Source organism: Pristis pectinata, chromosome 3 (assembly GCF_009764475.1).
Source record: "Pristis pectinata isolate sPriPec2 chromosome 3, sPriPec2.1.pri, whole genome shotgun sequence".
Classification (NCBI taxonomy): Eukaryota; Metazoa; Chordata; class Chondrichthyes; order Rhinopristiformes; family Pristidae; genus Pristis; species Pristis pectinata.
In genome coordinates, this window is record NC_067407.1 from 42,552,928 (window position 1) to 42,572,500 (window position 19,573).

The 19,573-nt window shown below is 40.4% G+C and overlaps 1 protein-coding gene across 1 annotated transcript in view; it reads left to right on the top strand.

Moving 5' to 3' along the window:
• Window positions 1–19,573, top strand: part of dock7 (dedicator of cytokinesis 7) — a 137,597-nt gene that overhangs the window by 15,596 nt on the left and 102,428 nt on the right. The window contains exons 4-11 of the mRNA XM_052010963.1: window positions 4,436–4,504; window positions 4,598–4,727; window positions 5,278–5,490; window positions 6,795–6,880; window positions 8,835–8,901; window positions 11,056–11,205; window positions 17,141–17,221; window positions 17,660–17,825. Of these exons, the coding sequence (XP_051866923.1) occupies window positions 4,436–4,504; window positions 4,598–4,727; window positions 5,278–5,490; window positions 6,795–6,880; window positions 8,835–8,901; window positions 11,056–11,205; window positions 17,141–17,221; window positions 17,660–17,825 (962 nt within the window). The remainder of the gene's footprint in view (window positions 1–4,435; window positions 4,505–4,597; window positions 4,728–5,277; window positions 5,491–6,794; window positions 6,881–8,834; window positions 8,902–11,055; window positions 11,206–17,140; window positions 17,222–17,659; window positions 17,826–19,573) is intronic.

The window sequence follows — 19,573 nt, forward strand, 5'->3', positions numbered from 1 at the left end:
TGCTTCTCTCTCCATAGATGCTGCTTGACAAGGTGAGAGAGTGGAGGTTTAAAGGGGATCTGAGGGGTAAATTTTTCAGACAAAGAGCTGCCAGAGGAGGTGATGGAGGCAGGAATAGTAACAACATTTAAAAGGTATCTTGACAGGTACTTGTATGAGCAGGGCTTAGAGGGATATGGAATTAATGCAGGTAAGTGGGATTAGTATAGATAGACATGATGGTCGGCATAGATGTGGTGGGCTGAAGGGCCTTTTTCTATGCTGTACAACTCTCATTTGCTAAGTATCTTCAGCATTTTCTGTTTTGGTTTCAATTTCAAAGATCAGGAGTTTAGCTTTTCTCTGCACATCCAAGTGGGTTTCCAGAAGAGATTTGATTTAAAAAAAATAAGCACCATCATCAAAATCACACCAAATAGGAACTTTGTGAATAATTTGTTGGGAAGTAGCATGAAGCAAGGGAGGGAAAGAGTAATTTTTAAAAGTCACATTTTTAACTTTATGGCAATAATTTTTAATAGTTAACTTTCAGTGCAGAGTAGCAGAATTGGCAGTAATTAAAATGCCACAGTAATGGCATTTGTAGTTGCCATGATGGCCTACCTTTTCTGCAGCTACTCAATACCTACCATTCTATACAGCAACTTTATGCTATTCAATGCATTTTAATGGTGAGAAAGGCAGCAAAATTGCATTTCCACAAATTCTTTGGTGTATTTGCATAACCTAGACAGCAGCTTTTGGCATTGAGCTACATACTGTATCTGCATTTTTGCCTGTAGCTTTAAGTTCTAGTGCTATTTACATATTGGTGCAGCAAGCACTATTAGCCTTGCTTTTTGACAACATACTCTGGCTCACTGAGTGAGTAGATGGAGTTCAATGTAAAGAAGGTTATTTTTGATAAAGTGAAATTAGAAGATTTTCTTAAGAGTGAAAGGTTAGTCATAAAACAAAGTTCTCTGAGGGCTTGACAAGGTAATTGATGACAGGCCTCTCTGCCTTCTCTGGGGTTGTGGTTTTAGGGTAAGGATTGAAATAAAGAAATTCTGAATCTTTGGAATTCTCTATCTCAGAAGGATAGTGATTCTCATTTGATGAGTATATTCAAAACTGAGAGTGAAAAAATTGTGAGCATTAGGGGAAATAGAGGATATAAGATAAGATATGTTTATTAGTCACATGTACAACAAAACACACAGTGAAATACATCTTTTGCATAGAGTGTTCTGGGGGCAACATAGCATGCCCACAACTCCTTAACTCGTATGTCTTTGGAATGTGGGAGGAAACTGGAGCACCCGGAGGAAACCGACGCAGACACAGGGAGAATATACAAACTCCTTACAGACAGTGGCCGGAATTGAACCCGGGTCACTGGTGCTATAATAGCGTTACGCTAACCGCTACACTACCGTGCCTGCCCCAGTAAAGCTGAAGTTCAGCCTTGATTTATTTGAATGGCCAGGCAGAATTATGTGGTAGAAATGGGATGAAAAACATGATGATGCTGGAGGAACTCAGCTGGCCATACAGCATCCGTGGAGATGTTTTGGGTCAGGAATTTTCTTCAGGACTGAAGATATGGAAAGAGGAAGCCCAATATATAGGAAGGAAAAGCAGAGCAGTGATAGGTGGACAAAAGAGGGGAGACTGGGTGGGCACAAGGTGGTGATAGGTAGATGCAGGTAAGAGATTGTGATAGGCAGGTGCAGGGGAGGAGGGGAGAGCAGATCCACTGGGGGATGGGTCAAAGGCAAGGAGGAAAAAAGGGGGGTAGAAAAAAGAGAGAGAGACTAGGAAAGGGAAGAAAAGAAGAGGCATGGTTGGGGGGAGGTGTAGGGGAAGAGGTTGTGGGGATTACTTAAAGTGGGAGAATTCAATATTCATGCCATTAAGCTGCAAGGTTCCAAGATGGAAAATGAGGTGATGTTTCTCCAGTTTGCGCTTGGAATTCTCCTGCCAGTGGAGGAGGCTGAGGACTGACATATCTCTGATGGAGTGGGAGGGGGAGTTGAAGTGACTGGCAACGGGGAGATGCAGATCATGGTTATGGACGAAGCGCAGGTGTTCTGCGAAACGATAAACCTAGTCTGTGTTTGGTCTATTGAGCTTCCCCTTTTCCTATCTTCAATCCTGAAGAAGGGTCCTGACCCGAAAAGTTGACCGCCTGCTTTTCTCTATGGATGCTGCCTGGCCTGCTGAATTCCTCCAGCATCATAGTGTTTTTCATCTAGATTCCAGCATCTGCAGTCCTTTGTTTCTCTGGTAGAAATAGGAGTTTCTGTGGAATATCCTTTCAATTTGAATATACAGTTGCAGCATTTTAAGGGAACTGGTTGGATTTCAATTATTCTTACATAGAACATCACAGCACAGGAACAGGCCCTTCGGCCCATGATGTTGTGCCAAAGTAGTTAACCTAATGATGCCTAATTTAACGAATCCCTTCCGCCTGCACATGGTCCTTATTCCTCCATTCTCTGCATATTCATGTGCCTATCTAAGAGCCTCTTAAATGCCTCTAGCATATCTGTCTCCACCACCACCCCTGGCAGCGCATTCCAGGCACTCACCACTCTCTGTTTGGAAAAAAAAACTTGGCCAGCCCATCTCCTTTGAACTTTCCCCCCCACTTTAAATGCATGCCCTTTCATATTAGACATTTCAACCCTGGGAAAAAGATACTGGCTGTCAACTTTATCTATGCCTCTCATAATTTTATAAACTTCTATTGGGTCTCCTGTCAGCCTCCAACACGCCAGAGAAAACAACTCTAGTTTGTCCAACCTCTCCTTACATGCCCTCTAATGCAGACAGCATCCTGGTAAATCTCTTCTGCACCCTCTCCAAAGCCTTCACATCCTTCCTGTAATGGGGCAACCAGAATTGGATGCAATACTTCAGATGCGGCCCAATCAGAGTTTTACAACACAACTTCCTGGCTCTTGAACTCAGTGCCTCGACTAATAAAGACAAGCATGTCATATGCCTTCTTTATCACCATAACAACTTGTGGACTTGGACCCCAAGATCTATCTGTACATCAATGCTGTTAAGGGTCCTGCCATTAAAATGAGTACTTTCCCTTTACATTTGATCTCCCAAAGTGCAACACCTCACAGTTACCCGGATTAAACTCTATCTGGCATTTCTCTGCCCATATAGTTATACAGCATGGAAACAGGCCCTTTAGTCCAACTGGTTCATGCCAACCAAGATGCCCCATCCAAGCTAGACCCATTTGCCAGTGTTTGGCCCATAACCTTCTAAACCTTTAAAATCCACGTACCTGTCCAGCTATCTTTTGGAAGTTGTTATTGTACCTGCCTCAACCACTTCCTCTGGCAGCTCATTCCACATAGATACCACCCTTTGTGGGAAAAAAAGTTGCCCCTCAAGTTCCTATTAAATCTTTCCCCTCTCACTTTAGACTTATGCCCTCTAGTTCTTGATTCCCCAACCCTGGGAAAAAGACTGAGTGCATTCACCTTATCTATGCCCCTCAATTTTATACACCTTTTTTAGGTTACCTCTCATTCTCCTACGCTCCAAGGAATAAAGTCCTAGCCTGTCCAATCTCTCCTTATAACTCAGTCCCTCAAGACCTGGCAACATCCTTGTAAATCTGGCAACATCCTTGTAAATCTTTTCTGTTCTTTTTCCAGTTTTGTAACATCTTTCATATAACAGGGTGACCAAAACTGAACACAGTACTCCAAGTGCGGACTCACCAGCATCCTGTACAACCTCTCCCAATGGCCTCCTAAGTTTTATACTCATTGCCCTGACTTATGAAGGCCAGTGTGCCAAAAGCCTTCTTCACCTCCTTGTCTACCTGTCACTCCAATTTCAATGAACCATGTATTTGTACTCCAAGGTCCCTCTGCTCTACAACACTCCCCAGGGCTCTGCTATTCACTGTGAAAGTCTTACCTTGTAACATCTCGCACTTATCTGAATTAAAATCCATTTGCCATTCCTCGGCCCACTTACTCAGCTGATCAAGATCCCCTATAATTTTTGATATCTGCAAATGATCTGTATCTTGCTGTATCCTTTGGTAATCTTCTGCTCTATCCAGAATGTCACCAATCTTTCTGACATCTGCAAACTTATTAACCCACCCATTCATGTTTTCATCCAAGTCATTTATATATGTCACACACAGCAGAGGTCCCAGTACAGACCCTTGCAGAACACCACTAGTCACAGACCTCCAGGCAGAATAAGACCTATCGACCACTGTCTTCTGTTTTCTATGGGCAAACCAATTGTGAATCCAAATGGCCAAGTCACTGTGGATCCCATGCACCTTAATCTTCTGGATGAGCCTATCACAAGGGACCTTGTGTTATCACTTTTAAATGTGCATGATGAAAGCCAGTTTTTAACTCATAATTTTTATATTTAATGTTTTCATTCTTATTTTCAGTGACATGGACCCTCACGTCAGGGACTGTGTTAGAACCTACATTGAGGACTGGGCCATCGTGAATCGCAAGTAAGCTTTAGGTAGTATATTTTCACTAAATTTCATTCTACTGGTTTAGTGATGCTTAATTGTAATGTAATTTTTAAACATTCTTATAAACAGGTATCACAAACTCAGCACAGGATTTAATCCCAACACACTTGACAAACAGAAGGAAAGGCAGAAAGGTTTGCCAAAGCAGATCTTTGAATCGGATGAAATGCCAGACACCAATAGTTACCAGGACGATCAGGTGAAGCATTTTATCGAATGTATTTACAAAGCAATAGCTAAATACAACACCCAGGGTGAGTTAGTTACAGGTTAATATCATAAAACGTAGAAATCAATAAAATGGAGTATCTGGTTTTTATCACATTGCTGTTATAGAAACTGGTTGTGGACAAGTTGGATGCCATGTTCCCTACATTCCAACAATGGCAAAACATCAGAGGTACTTAATTGGCTGTAAAATGCTTTGTGACATCCTGAAGTTGTGAAAGGACTACATAAATTCAAATCATTCTGTCTAATCAAAGGATCATGTAGAACGATCAGTTCCGAGGATTAATGCACAGACTGTATTCTTCTCGAAATTAGATGTTATCTTCTATTATATGGTGCCTCTTCAATATTTCAAATTTCTCAAACTTACTCACTTAGAATGACTTGCTGGAGTTGTAGTCACATTTGGAAACAAATGTGATATCTACCACACGACAATGAAATGGACATCCAGTTTACTTTTATTTCAGAGTGAAAAGTTGGAGTGTGGAATTTAACAGAAGGCTCTCTGATTGCAGGATGATTTGAAACGACGTTCTGTATCAATAGATGATACTCCTAGAGGTAGCTGGGCCTGCAGTATTTTTGACCTCAAAAACTCGCTTCCTGATGCTGTCCTTCCAAATCTACTAGATCGATCCCCTATTGAAGAAATAGACCAACAGAATGAAGAACAGAGGAAGGGAAATCGACACAAGGAGCTATTTGCACTTTATCCAGCACCAGATGAGGTTGGAAAATTGTGTTTCGTGTTCTTTACGGTGTTGCATAATGAGTGGCTTTAATCTGTGGTGCTATTAATTGGCAACTCCATTCAGAAATCACATAATTGCAGGTGTGGGAAATGAAAGTTGTCATCTTGATGCAATAGGAGGTACTCTACTCTGAGGTTGCTTTATATCTAATGTGCTGTGCTTGCCATGGTAATAATTGATGTGGATGCTGAACACCTGTATAGGGAAGTGTTTCATTGTCCAGAGCTAAAGTTCTTCAGTACAAAATTCAAAAACCAAATAAAATTTGTAAACACTTAAATGTTATATACGATCTACTTAACTGTTGCTACAAAATACTTGAGCAATTTATGTGTAAGTTGACTACTTGGGACAAACATAATGCAGCCCTTCCCATTTTTGTTTCATATAATTTTCTGCTGTACTCTTCAGTTAGTTGAAGACAGATGCTATCCATAGCTCAGTTTTGAGGTTAGATTGCTTTTCCTGCAAAAAAGCTTCTAGATTTGGTGCTGCTTGCTGGCAGTTTGTATGGGCAGTTGATTTGTAACCAGTCATAAGAAAATTTTAATTTCAAATTACCATTTTTTTTCCTATTCTATTGTCAAGTCCTTGGTTTCCACTTATTACTTTCATTTCCCCATTCCCAGAAAAATACAGGAACAGGAACTGAGTTTTACCCAGCCCTTTCATTTGCATTTACCACTTTGCCAGAAACTGCTTTTAAATAACATTTTTATTTCCAACAATTACTTTGCCCTCCCACCACTTCCCATCCTAACTTCTCTAAGTTTCTTCCCTACTTTTTGAGGATGACTCAATCCTGGAATACATTTCAGAGACTTCAATTGCCCTCTGTTCAGATTGCTATTTTTTATGCATGAGTCAGCTTGATATAAGTCAGGCTGTTTAATACTGAAGTGTATCACACCTTCCTCGATCCATCCTTGTCCAATGTCCATGTGGGTCCTTTCTGGCGTAGCTCATTGGCAGGTCTTAAGAATGTGAGGTATCTGATTTCCCTTGCTGCAAAAGGAAGAGCAAGGCTAATTGAAGTAGTCCAGCAGCTACCCTGTCTTTAAGTAAGCTACTCATCTGCCTGTTTAGCTCAATATCATACCACATACATATTTCCCATTGGGGAAGGTCTCTAGAATGATCCAATGATGACTGTGGCTTGTGTGAAAAACTTGTCAGACGTTTTGTTTCCCCTTCTTGGGAGATTATGGCCATCAGTAAATGTCTATTGAAGTTGCCTTGATTAATGATGAACTAACTGCTTTGTTTCAAATTGGTTACAGGATGAACCGATAGAAAGACACACTGTTCCTGAAGTTCCCAGGGAGCACTTTGGTCAAAGGCTCCTTGTAAAATGCTTGTCTTTGAAGTATGTGTATTTTTGTTTTTAAAAAAATAAATTGTGAATTGTTAAATTATTTTGCAGATTGGATGATGGCAAATGTAACTGCACTATTTCAAAAAAGAGGGAGAAGGAAAACAGGGAACAATAGATGGGATGGCCTAACATCAGTTACAGGGAAAGTGCTGGTGTCTATTATAAAGGATGTGATAACAGGATCCTCAGAAAATATGGGGATTAGACTAAGGCAACATGGATTTATGAAAGGGAAATTACTTTGAAAAATCTGCTGGAGTTAGGATGTAACGATTGAATAGATAAAGTAGAAAGAGTGGATGTGGTTTATTTTAATTTGTAGAAGGTTTTTGATCAAATCCCATGTAAGAGATTAGCGTGCAAAATTAAGGCACACAGAATTGGGGGTAACCTACATACATGGTTTGAAAATTGATTGACAGATAAGAAAAGAAAGTGGGAATATGTGGGACATTGTCGGGGTGGCTACAGAAGGGATCAGAATCTCTACCCCACCCTATCACAATATGGATCAATGACTTGGATGAAGGATGTGAATGTAATATTTGAAGTCAAAAAAACTGCAGGTGCTGGTAATCTGAAATAAGACAGAAACACCCACCAGGTCAGGCAACATCAGAACTGGGAAAGAGGAAACAAGCAAGTGTTATTTTGCACAGAGGGCGAAGGAAGGATGGAACCTCTCTGATACGGCGAGCCAGGATTTCCATGGTGATGAACTATAGTAGAAGTCATCCAGTTGTTAGCTTAATATGGGAAGTTAGAGAGAACATCAACAAAGAAACATAAAAGCTATGAGCTGAGAACAATTAGCTAGAGAGAATACAAACAAGGGAACATAAAATCTGCAAATCACAGAACTATAGGAAATCTCCAGAGGCTCAGGCTGTGCTGCTGGAGGGAGAGGAACTGAAACAATATTACCGATGGATGGTCTACAGTAGAACTGGTCAGTTCTGATGCATCAGAAAGTGACCAACCTGAAGTTGTAGAATTCAGTATTGAGTTTGGAATGTTGCACACTGCCCAGATGGAATATAATATTTCTAAGTCTGCTGATGACACAAAAATGGATGGGGCAACGAAGATGGAAATTGGCATCAAGGTGATTTAGGCACGTTAAGATGCAGTATAACACGGATAGGTGTGAAATTACCTGCTTCAGTTTGGGGAAAAAAAAAGAATAAAATGATAGGTTGGGCAATGTTGAAGTACAACAAGATCTTGGCATCATTTACACCGGTCACTGAAACAAACATGCAGATATAGCAGGCAGTTAAGAAGGCAAATGTTACTTTGGCCTTCGTTGCAAGAGGCTTTGTGTGGATTATAGGGATGTTTTTCTACAATTATACAGGGCCTTGGTGAGACCACAGCTAGAGTACTGTTTGCAATTTAGGTCTCCTTGCCGAAGAAAGGATATACTTGCCATTGAGGGAATGCAGTGAAGGTTCACCAGACTAAGATGGCATGGCACGTACGAGAAGAGGCTAGGTTAACCCGGCCTGTATTCACTAGAGTTAAGAAAGGTTGAGAAGGGATCTCATTGAACCTAATTTCTGGCTGGAATGAGGAGGGGGGTGGGGTGCTGGCTGGCAATGTCTAGAATTAGGGTTACCATCTTGGGACAAAGGAGAGACACTTAAGACTGAAGTGAGGAGAAATTTCTTCACTTGGTAGGGGGGAGGGCTGACATTGAGGAATTCTCTATCGTAGAAGGAGGTGGAGGCCAAATTGCTGAATGTAGTTAAGAAGGAGGAAGGTAGATTTCAGGACACAAGAGGAATTAAGGGATATGGAGGGAAGCGGGAATATGGTATTGAGGTGATGGATCAGCCAAGATTGTATTGAATGGTGGAGCAGACTCAAAGGGCTTGCTGCTAATTTCTGTACAGTTTACAAAACATGTCCTTGCAAATTTAAAACCAAATTCTTGTCTTTATAGATTTGAAATTGAAATTGAGCCTATTTTTGCCAGCTTGGCCTTGTATGATGTAAGAGAAAAGAAAAAGGTTGGTACTATAAATATTTTTTGCCATTCTTAATTTTTTTGTTCCTTTTCTTCCAAAAGATGCTGTGAATTTTTTTGGTATATGATTCCATCGGCGCTGATAATCCCACCCTAGAACCTCACCCTAGTGGCCATTCTAAATGTTGACCAACAAAGAATCTTTCGCCAAGTTAATGAACCTTGATTCCATTAAATATAAATAGGAACCAATTCACAAATTTGCATTTTATGCTGGACAAGAATTGAGAGCAGTAGGCCCAGTTCAATTTTCTCTTTCCCATCCTCCTCCCTATCACTGTCAAAATTTGAGGATTCGTGTGTGGAATCCTCCTGCACTGCATTGCTCAGCTCCATATGAAGAGTGCCATAACCAACCAAATTGTCAGTGGAGTCGTAAAAGAGATTCTTTGAATAATGTTGTTATACTCATCACATGTCATGTGAATGCAGTTCACAACAGAATTTTCTCATGGGCCAGTTACAATGCAGGCTCTGTTTTAATGCAGTTTGGCTTTTGTTCCACAATTAAATGCAGAGTGCACTGTCACTGTGTTTTGCAGTCACTGATGTAACAGCACTCAAAATTCTTGTGAGAGATATGTGTACTTTTGTGGGAGGTAAAACAAAGCTATTTGAGCTCCACGATGGCAGCAGGACCATTGCAGGGAGTGTTTGCATTTGAACTGATGATATAACAATTTATTGTTGTTTGAGTAACTGTTTGGCATTTTATAGATGGTATACACTGCAGCAACAGTGCACCAATGTGGGAAGAATGAATATTTAGCACAGTTGTGGGCTACCAATCAAGCAGGCTGCTTTGTCCTTGATGATGTTGAATATCTTTAGAGTAATTGGTTGTGCATTTATCCAGGTAGACAGTGAGTTCCGTCCCTGATTTGTACCTTGTAGATAATGGAAAAACTTTGGACTGTCCAGTGACCCATTCACCCCAGGATACCAGGCATCTAACCCTCTCTTGTTGCCAAAGTATTTCTGGTCTACTTGAGTTTCACCATCCACCCTGAACATTCTCCTTAAACTATTGGTGCACAGTGGCCGCAGTGTGCACCATCTGTAAAATACACTGTCGTTTACTCATACACGCTAATCCAACAGCACCTCCCAAACCTGTGACTTCTACCACAAAGAAGAAAAGGATAGCAGGTGAATGGGAACACCTCCACTTGCAGTTTCCACTCCAAGTTGTGCATTATCCTCATCTGGAAATGTATTGCTGGTCCTTCACTATCTCGGGGTCTAAGTCCTGGAACTCAGCGTCCTGAAGCTCAGCGCCACCTTCTTAGGAGCACTCAGGGTGGGCAGTTAATGTTTGCCTTGCCTGTGACGCTCAGATCCCAAAAATGAATATAAAAAGAAAACAAACAAAATATTTATGGTAAAGCATCTTTGTGAAGGGCAGAAAAAAAATCAAGTTAGAAACAATAGAGTGATTAACCTATATTTTTCAAAGATGCCTGTATCCTTACTGTAAACTTTGGATTGCAGGAATCTTGAGGTCTACTGAGAAAATAGCTAGCCTGCAGAAATGACAACCCTAGTGCAAATGTCAATTGATGCTGAGTCATTTGTTAATTTTAAATTAGAGATTGTTATATTTTTGTAATCAAAGATAGTGAGTGATATGAGCAAAACAGGGAAACGGAATTTGGCTGCAGGTCAGCTGCGATCTCCTGTTTCTGTTGCTGATCAGATTTGGATACTGGTGGTCAATATACAAGTGAAAATTTGCCGTACTGTTTCGTTAGGAATATTTCTCTGAGGCTGAACTTGTTAGGAGATCCACTATGCATCCAACCTATTTTATAAATGACCAAGGAATATTTGATTGTAATGCTGATGGTCATTTTTAAGGGCACAATATTCTCTTTTTTATCAAATGAAATGTTTCCTATTTCCAAGTAGTTGTCCTGTTACATTTAAATGTTACATATAAATGAACAACATTAATATCTTGTTGACTTCATTGTGTGATGTTCCATATTAACTGAAATTCCATGTGTGTATCTCTAGAGGGTAGTGTAGAGCTAATGCATCAACTTTAGCTCCATTGATTTAATATTATGCAAATACTTACAAAATACCACAATTTTCATTTTCCAAGTTTATACCAAATACTTTTTCTACTCCATAGATTTCCGAAAACTTTTTCTTCGATTTGAATTCTGAACAAATTAAAGCCATGTTGCGACCTCATGTTCCTCCTGCAGCTATTTCAACCTTGGCCCGATCAGCAATCTTTTCAATCACTTATCCTTGTCAGGATGTTTTTTTAGTTATAAAGGTAAGAAATGTTTGTTTTAAATGACTTTTCCTTTCTCCTGCTCTCTGATGTTGTGGTAAGGCACCATAGTAAAGTTTCCTTTTATTCTGCTTCAAATGTGAGGCTGGAGACTGATGATGTGCTGGTGGGGGAATGGCATGGGCTTAATTATCTTAGCGTTATGGCAGAAGTTACTGGAAAGTCAGTAGGAGAGGTGACAAGCAACAACAACTATAAGCATTTATTTAAGCACCTTTAATGTTTTCAAATATTGATTTATATCTTCCACTACCCCCTTCCTCAAAACTTGTGCATGGATGTTCAATTCATTTGGGGATTACTGGAGGGAATGTGTTAACTTATCACACAGAGCTTGTTCTGCACAATTAAGATTAAACTCCCCATAATTCACTCTCGTCTTCATAACATTAACTATGAGCATGAAAGTTATCATCCGTACATTCTCTGATAATGACCTCTCTACCTACTCGACGCCAGAATCTCCCTGTTCCAAATCTAGTTTTGGATGAGAAAATTGAAGCCACTTTCTTTGGACTCAGTCACAAATTTCATTTCCATTGCCTTGGACTGTTCCTGTTCCCACTCAAATGGTTCAGGGAGAACCAAACTGTTGATGACTATTAGAACCTTTTTTGTTCATTTTCAGGTTATGGGTTTTGTTATCAAGTTTGCATTTATTAATTTTCTCTGAATGCTCAAAGAAGGTGGAGGTTGGCCTTGCAGATCTGCTGGTAGAAGTTTAACATAACTAGGCTTGCTGGGTCACTTGAGGAACCACCAAGCTAGTGTGGATCTGGAGTCACGCTGAGTTCATACCGGCTTAGAAAAGCAAATTTCTTTCTATTAAGGATATTAATGAATGAATGAATGAATGAATGAATGAATGAATGGAGTTTTTAATGACATTTGTAACAGCTTTATAGTCAATTGAGTGATCCCAACTTTTTATATCCAAAATTTTAAAACAAAATTCAGATTCTCATATTGTTTTGGTGGGATTTTATCCTGTGCTTTCTGGGTTATCAGTTCTTGACTCTAGATTGCTTATATACTCGTACCAATCTTTGACACTTTATCACAATCAATGCATGTTTCAGCATCTAGAACCTTATCTCTGTTCCTGCATAAACCCATCTGCAGTTGAACCCATCATCTATGACTTTATTATCTCCTGGCTTGATTACTTCATTGCTTCACTCACTTGTCCAACCTCCTGTATCCTCTTTTTGTAAACTTCATTTTATTCTAAATTCTGCTGTTGCTATTCTAATCTGATTCATACACACCTTGATTTTTTTCCACTCTCAGTCCACTCAGTTTTCAAATTTACAGATCTGGTCTTTCTGTTTCAATCCCTCATATGCTCTGCTGCTTTCTCACCACTAATACTCCCTGCCCCTATGTTCTACTTACATTTCCAGACTCTTTATTCTTTAACATAATCTTTGTGTGCTTTCCACTACTTGGTTCATCATCTATTTTCCAATCTGTCTTTTTTTATTATTTTAAAATATACTTTTGACATTTTCTAGGAACAAAAATAGGTAATACAAACTGTTCAAGTCAACATTTTCATAATAGGTAATGGGAACAACGTAACTTAACATTAACAAGTTATGAGTTATTAATCATTAACAATCTTAAATAGTTCATTGGGTCTTAGCACAGATTTTAACTAATTTGTGTGCAATGAGAGGATGGCTCTAAAGAGTAGCTCTTCTCCATATACCCCTTGCAGTGGCTGCATCCAGCATCAGCATGTCCCGCAGCAGATGGTATTGAATCTTTGAGTGTGCTAGTTTGCAGCACTCAGTCATGGACAGCACTTTTCTTGGGAACACCAGTGAGATTCAATCATACCAGAAGGCATTTGATGGTTTACCAGTAGCAGTTGATACTTCTCTCAATGTGAGTCCCAAGGAACAGCCTGTACAACACAGAATTCTGTGTATTGCAGCTGTTCAGAAGAAATCTTGGCTAATAGCATTGCATCCCATCCCAGACCTTCTTGACAAAGATGCGTTCTTTGAAGAGATTGGCAATGGTCTCATTTCCATTGCAGCCAACAGAAGGATATCGTGTGGTGTTGCCAATATACTGATCATATATGAAAGATCTGATAGGGAGAGCCATTTTCATCACCAAACAATCAAGGTGCTTGTTTGAAAGCTTTGGTAATGAGGTATTCTGCCAAATGACTTCTGACAGTCTGCTTGGGGAACCACCCTCTGGATCCACTGTCTCCTTTTCCTGCAGGACTCTGAGGAGATTTCACGTACACTATTGCTTGATTGATTTGTGATTCTTCAGAGTAAAGTGTTCTATGAGGGAAAGGTAGTGTGGAAGGATCCTATTAAAAGGAACATTCTGAGGTAAAATGGCCAGACCCATCCTATACAGTGATGGAGACAGACAGAATCTCAACACAGAGTGGTACTTGGTAATGCATACCTAGGATCTACACACAGCTTGATGCAGCCACACACAAAGGTTGCCATCAGAATGAGGACCACATTGGGTATATTTCCCCCTCCTTTTCTAGAGATTTATACATTGAGATTTTGTGAGCTCGCTCCATTTTTGACCTTCAGATGAAGCGGACCAAGTTATGGGTGATTGCCACTGCGCATTTGTTGAGTGAGAGCTGCACCTGTGCCAATATCAGCAACTTTGAGCTCATCTTGCAGTGCTGACCAGGTTCTTTCCCATGACTGACAGTGAGTGCTTTTGCCAGTATATCATTTTCTCTTTATTTTATTGAAACACTCCACCCAGGTCTTGGTGCATTCCCCAACTCTGGCTCATATTTGACTCTGGCTGCTGTTCATTGACTACAGCTCGGCGTTCAACGCAATCATTCTGTCCAGACTCGTAATCAAGCCTCAAGACCTGGGCCTCTGTACATCCCTCTGCAACTGGATACTTGACTTCCTCTTCGGCAGACATCAATCAGTGAGGATTACTAACAACATCTCCTGCTCGCTGTTCATCAACACAGGTGCACCTCAAGGCTGCGTGCTTAGCCCCTGCTCTACTTTCTATACACATGACTGTGTGGTTAAACAAAGCTCCAATGCCATCTTCAAATTCACTGATGACACTACTGTTGTTAGACGAATCACAGGTGGCGATGAGTCAGCTTACTGGAGCAAGATCGGACACCTGATTAAGTGGTGCCGCAACAACAACCTCTCGTTCAATGTCAGCAAAGCTAAAGAGTTGATCGTTGACTTCAGGAAGGGAAAGGAGGGCGAACATGCACCAGTCTACATTGGGGGATCAGTGGTGGAAAGAGTCAGCAGCTTTAAATTCTTGAGCGTTAACATGTCAGATGACCTGTCCTGGGCCCAGCACATGGATGCAATCAAAAGGAAAGCATGCCAGCATCTTTACTTTCTTTGGGGGTTAAGGAGGTTCAGCTTGTCACTGAACACTCTAACAAACTTCTAAAGATGTACTGTTGAAAGTATCCTGACTGTTTGCATCATGGTCTGTTATGGCAGTTCGAATGCACAGGAATGTAAAAAGCTGTAGAGAGTAGTGGACTCTACCCAATACATCATAGGCACATCCCTGCGCACCATCGGTAGTATCTACAGGAGGTGCTGCCGCAAGAAGGCAACACGCATCATCAAAGATCCCCATCAACTGGGCCATGCCACCTTTTTGCAGCTACTGTTGAACAGGAGGCAGAAGCCTGAAGTCCCACACCACCAGGTTCAAGAACAGCTACTTCCCTTCAACCATTCGGTTCTTGAACCAACAGGCAAAACCTTAATCATCACTACAGTTTAGCAACACTATGACCACTCTGATTACTTTGCACTAAAATGGACTTTTTTTTGTTCTAATTGTTTTTTTTCTTGTAAAAGTTGTGCGTAATTTATGTTTAATTTATGTTTTTCTTGTGAACGTTGCTTATGTGGTACTATGTGCCCGTGATGCTGCTGCAAGTAAGTTTTTCATTGCACCTGTGCATACGCCAATAAACTCAACTTTGACTTTGATATTTCCAACACCTTTGGGTAATCGGACCTGACAGTTGAAATGGAACAAATTGAGTGGACCAGCTTCCTAAGACCATAGCTTTGCTGCAGATGGTTTTGGTCAATTCAGACTGGTCAGGTATGCCCATTAATCTGCAGACTGACATTGAGTCCGAGCAGAAGACAGCGAAGTCTTCCATATACAGGGAGGCTTTAACCAGAGTGCCTCTGCTGCCTGAAATGATATCTCTTGTATCCATGTCATTCTGGATTTGGTCAAAGGCTCTATGCAGCACGTGAAGAAAACAGAGAAGAGAGGGCACCTTAGTTAACTCCAGATTTGTTCAGGAAGCCTACTGTTTCTCACCCATTGATTAGGGCTGTACTACAGATGTCTGTATCGAGCAGTTGTATCCAATTACAGATTTCCTTCTCAAAAACCATTTTGGGGGATCACATTCATCATATGCGTGTAAAATATTCTGTCAAAGACCTTCTCTAGTCGGGCATTATTCACTTAAAACTTTCCACCCCATCACATCTTTCAAGATGCTTTTAATTTCATTTTTTTGGTAAGCTTTCAGTCATCAGTCAATAGCTTTTGGTTTATTTCCATTTAAGTACATAGAACATCAAACAGTACAACACAGGGAACAGCACAGCACAGCACAGGAACAAGCTTGCGGGCCATGATGTTTGTGCCGACCATGCCAATCTAACTAATCTCACCTACCTGCACAAGATCCGTATCCCTCTATTCCCTCTTGTTCATGTGCCTGTCCAAATCGCTCTTAAACATTACTGTCATATCTACTTCCACCACCTCCCATGGCAGCACTTTCCAGGGACCTACCTCTTTCTGTATAAATTAAAAACTTGCTTTAAACTTTCCCCCTCTCACAATAAAGCTACGCCGCTTAGTATTTGATGTTTCCACCCTAGGAAAAAAAATACTCTGGCTATCTACCCTAACTGTGCCTCTCATAATTTTATATACTGCTATTAGGTTGCCCCTTGGCCTCCACCACTCCAGAGAAAATAATCCAAGTTTGTCCAACCTTTCCTCATTGCTCGCACTCTCTCATCCCGGCAACATCCTGGTGAACCTCTTCTGCACCCTCTCCAAAGGCTCCACATCCTTCCTGTAATGTGGCAACGAGAACTGCATGCAACTCTCCACATGTGGCCTGACCAAGGTTTTGTACAGCTACAATATGACTTCCCTACTTTTATATTCAACACCTTGACTGATGAAGCCAAGTATGCTGTGCACCTACTTTACCATCCTATCTACTTGTCTTGCCACTTTCAGGGAGCTATGGACTTGTACTCCAAGATCCCTCTGTATATCAGTGCTCCAAAGGGTCCTGCCATTTACTGCATACTTTGCTCTTACATTTGACCTCCCAAAGTACAGCACCTCATACTTGTCCAGATTAAACTCCAACTACCATTTCTCTGCCCCCATTTCTAACTGGTCTGTATCCTGATTTGACAACTTTCTTCACTATCCACAACTCTGCCAATTTTTGTGCAAACTTGCCTATCAGCCCACCCACATTTTGATCCAAATCATACGTAGATACCACACACAACAGAGGTCCCAGTACCGATCCTTGTGGAACCCACCACAGGTCACAGACCTCCAGTCAGAATAACACCCCTTCACCACAACTCTCTTCTTTGGCCAAGTCTATTTTGAATTCAGTTAACCAGGTCTCCATGGATTTCATGTGCCTTAATCTGAGTAATTCCTCTGTGAAAGACATTATTGATCTTGATGTTGAAGGTAGAACATAACCTCAGAGTGTTGCTGGCTTTGAATGTCAGGCTGGGTTCACTATTTCTTGCTGTCTAATGTAAATTCTGAAACTTTTATAAGCTTGAGTTTATAGCTGAGGAGAACAGGTTACCTGTTGTTAGAAATAATGTTTCTCTTTGCTTTTCAGTTGGAGAAAGTTTTGCAACAAGGAGATATTGGTGAATGTGCAGAACCCTACATGATCTTCAAGGAGTCCGAAACAGCCAAAGTAACAATTTTTCTGAAGTATTTTGAAAATGTTATGAATTAATGTTTACTAAGCAATGATTCCAGCATAAAAGTAATTAATAATTTCTAAACTGTAATTGAAATGTCATAACTTTGTTTCACTTTTAACAAGTGCACACGCGCGCGCATGCGCACGCACGCGCGCACACACACATATATAAATATATAGATATATACCTATAAATGTAAATATACATATGTGTGTGTGTGTGTGTGTGTGTGTGTATATATATATATATATATATATATATATATATATATATATATATAAAATATAAATTAAAAAAATGGTGTGCCAGATGAAGGGGAGACTGGCTATACTGGATATCCAACTCATGAGATGAATGCTGTGGCAGAGTTTTGATGTTACAGAGTTATTGTTGTTAATTATATACATTTTTAAAAACTTTTATTACAGAACAAAGAAAAGTTGGAAAAACTAAAGAGCCAAGCAGAGCAGTTCTGTCACAGATTGGGGAAGTACCGTATGCCTTTTGCTTGGACTGCCATACATCTAATGAACATTGTTAACAGTGCAGGAAGTCTGGAGCGAGACAGTACAGACTCAGAGATAGGAGCAGGAGGTGACATGCACTTAAATGAATTTTGTAAAATAACTAGTAACAGTAGCATCCACATTTCTATTTATATCAATTATTTGGTGTTTTTGCTTGTTGCTTATTAAATTGAGGGATGTAATCATTTCACTCAACCAGTATCAGAGGTATTATTCACTCTTGGTTGGTACAGTATATCCTACATAAAGAGTAAACCTCACTCTGTTGAGCCCCAAGTTCAGATGACTACCTCTAATGCATCATTGGTTGTTTCTGTATTTCCCACTGTAGTCAAGTTGTACTTGCTATGTCAGATTTAATTAAGCACCATTTGGTATCATGTCAACCAGGTAATGGATTGAAACAAACAGCTTCATTTGATAGCTTCCATTTGAGTTAGATGTGAACTTGGTGCAAGAGATGAAGGGGCCACGAAGCAAACAATCTCCTTTTACTTAAAGTTTCAGTTTGGTATTTCCACTTATTTAGATGACTGTTAAAGGAAACAGAATGTATGTAAAAGAAAATGTCCTCTCACAGTTTTATAAGTTACTAGTAAGGTTTTGATTGTAATTATTTATTATAATATTGATTTAACAAGGAGTAGTATGAGATAGAAACTTCAAATTTCACTGCTCAGTTTGCACTGCTCTGCACTCTGGCAAAGCAGATCCCCATGTATGTGCACCTAAGCACACATATTGAACTGCTGCTAATGAGACCTGATTGACTTGTCAGTTTTTCATTTACATTAAAATGTAAAAACAACTCCTTTGTCAGTCAAACTTATAAAGATGGACTTGCACTGCAGTAAGATTGCAACCAGTGTAAAGTATGTACTGGATTGACCTGCATTTGGCTTGTGGTCTCAGCCTGTCCATCCACACCTGGGTGGAAGCAGAAGGACGAATGAGTTGCCCTCTCCCCGCAACTGGGCAGCACTTGATGAGGTGTAGTTGAGCATGTCGGTCATGTGAGCCTTTTCACTGAGCCCTTGATTATAAAAGCCCTGATAACCTTTGACAGGATGCAGAGCAGAGAACCCACGTTGTGCCTCCACAATCAATGGATCATTTCTGCAACTTCTGCCATCTTCAATGAGATTCCAGGAACAGTCTTATCTTCCTTTCCCCTCCTCGTTCAGCAGCTCATTTGTCTATACTCTTTCCACTAACTCCTCCCCTTCTTATGGCACTTTCTCATGCTGCACCCAATGTCTGCCTCTTCTACAGTTCTTCCAGGTGAAGCAGCAATTCAATCTAGAGTATTGCATTCACTGCAGACGATGTGGTCTCCTCTACTATGGAGAAAGCAAATGTGTTTTGGGTGACTACTTTGCAGAGCATCTGTTTTCAGTCCATAGGGGTTCTATTGCTTAGCTTCCTGTTGCCTAAGTCTTTAACCTTCTACTTCTCTCCCACTCTGATTCATCTGTCTCTGACCTCATGCATTGTTATAACAAGGCCCAACATAATACTGAGAAATAGTAGCTTATCTTCCTTATGGGCATGTTGCAGCCTTCTGGATTTAATATTGAATTCAACAGCTGTGAGTAATGAACTTTTTCTATTTGTATTAGTATTGGCCATTTCTACTGCAGGTCATGTAATTTTTCTCCCTCAACTGGCAAAGCTGACTGTCTGGGTCTTTTCACTACTTTCACTTGCTTTGTTTATGCTGTCTCTCTTTTAACTGCCCTCACTAATCAATCAAGCAGATTACTTCATCATCTGCTTATCCCTGTGACAATTCTGACCTTACTCTGTCAGAAATAC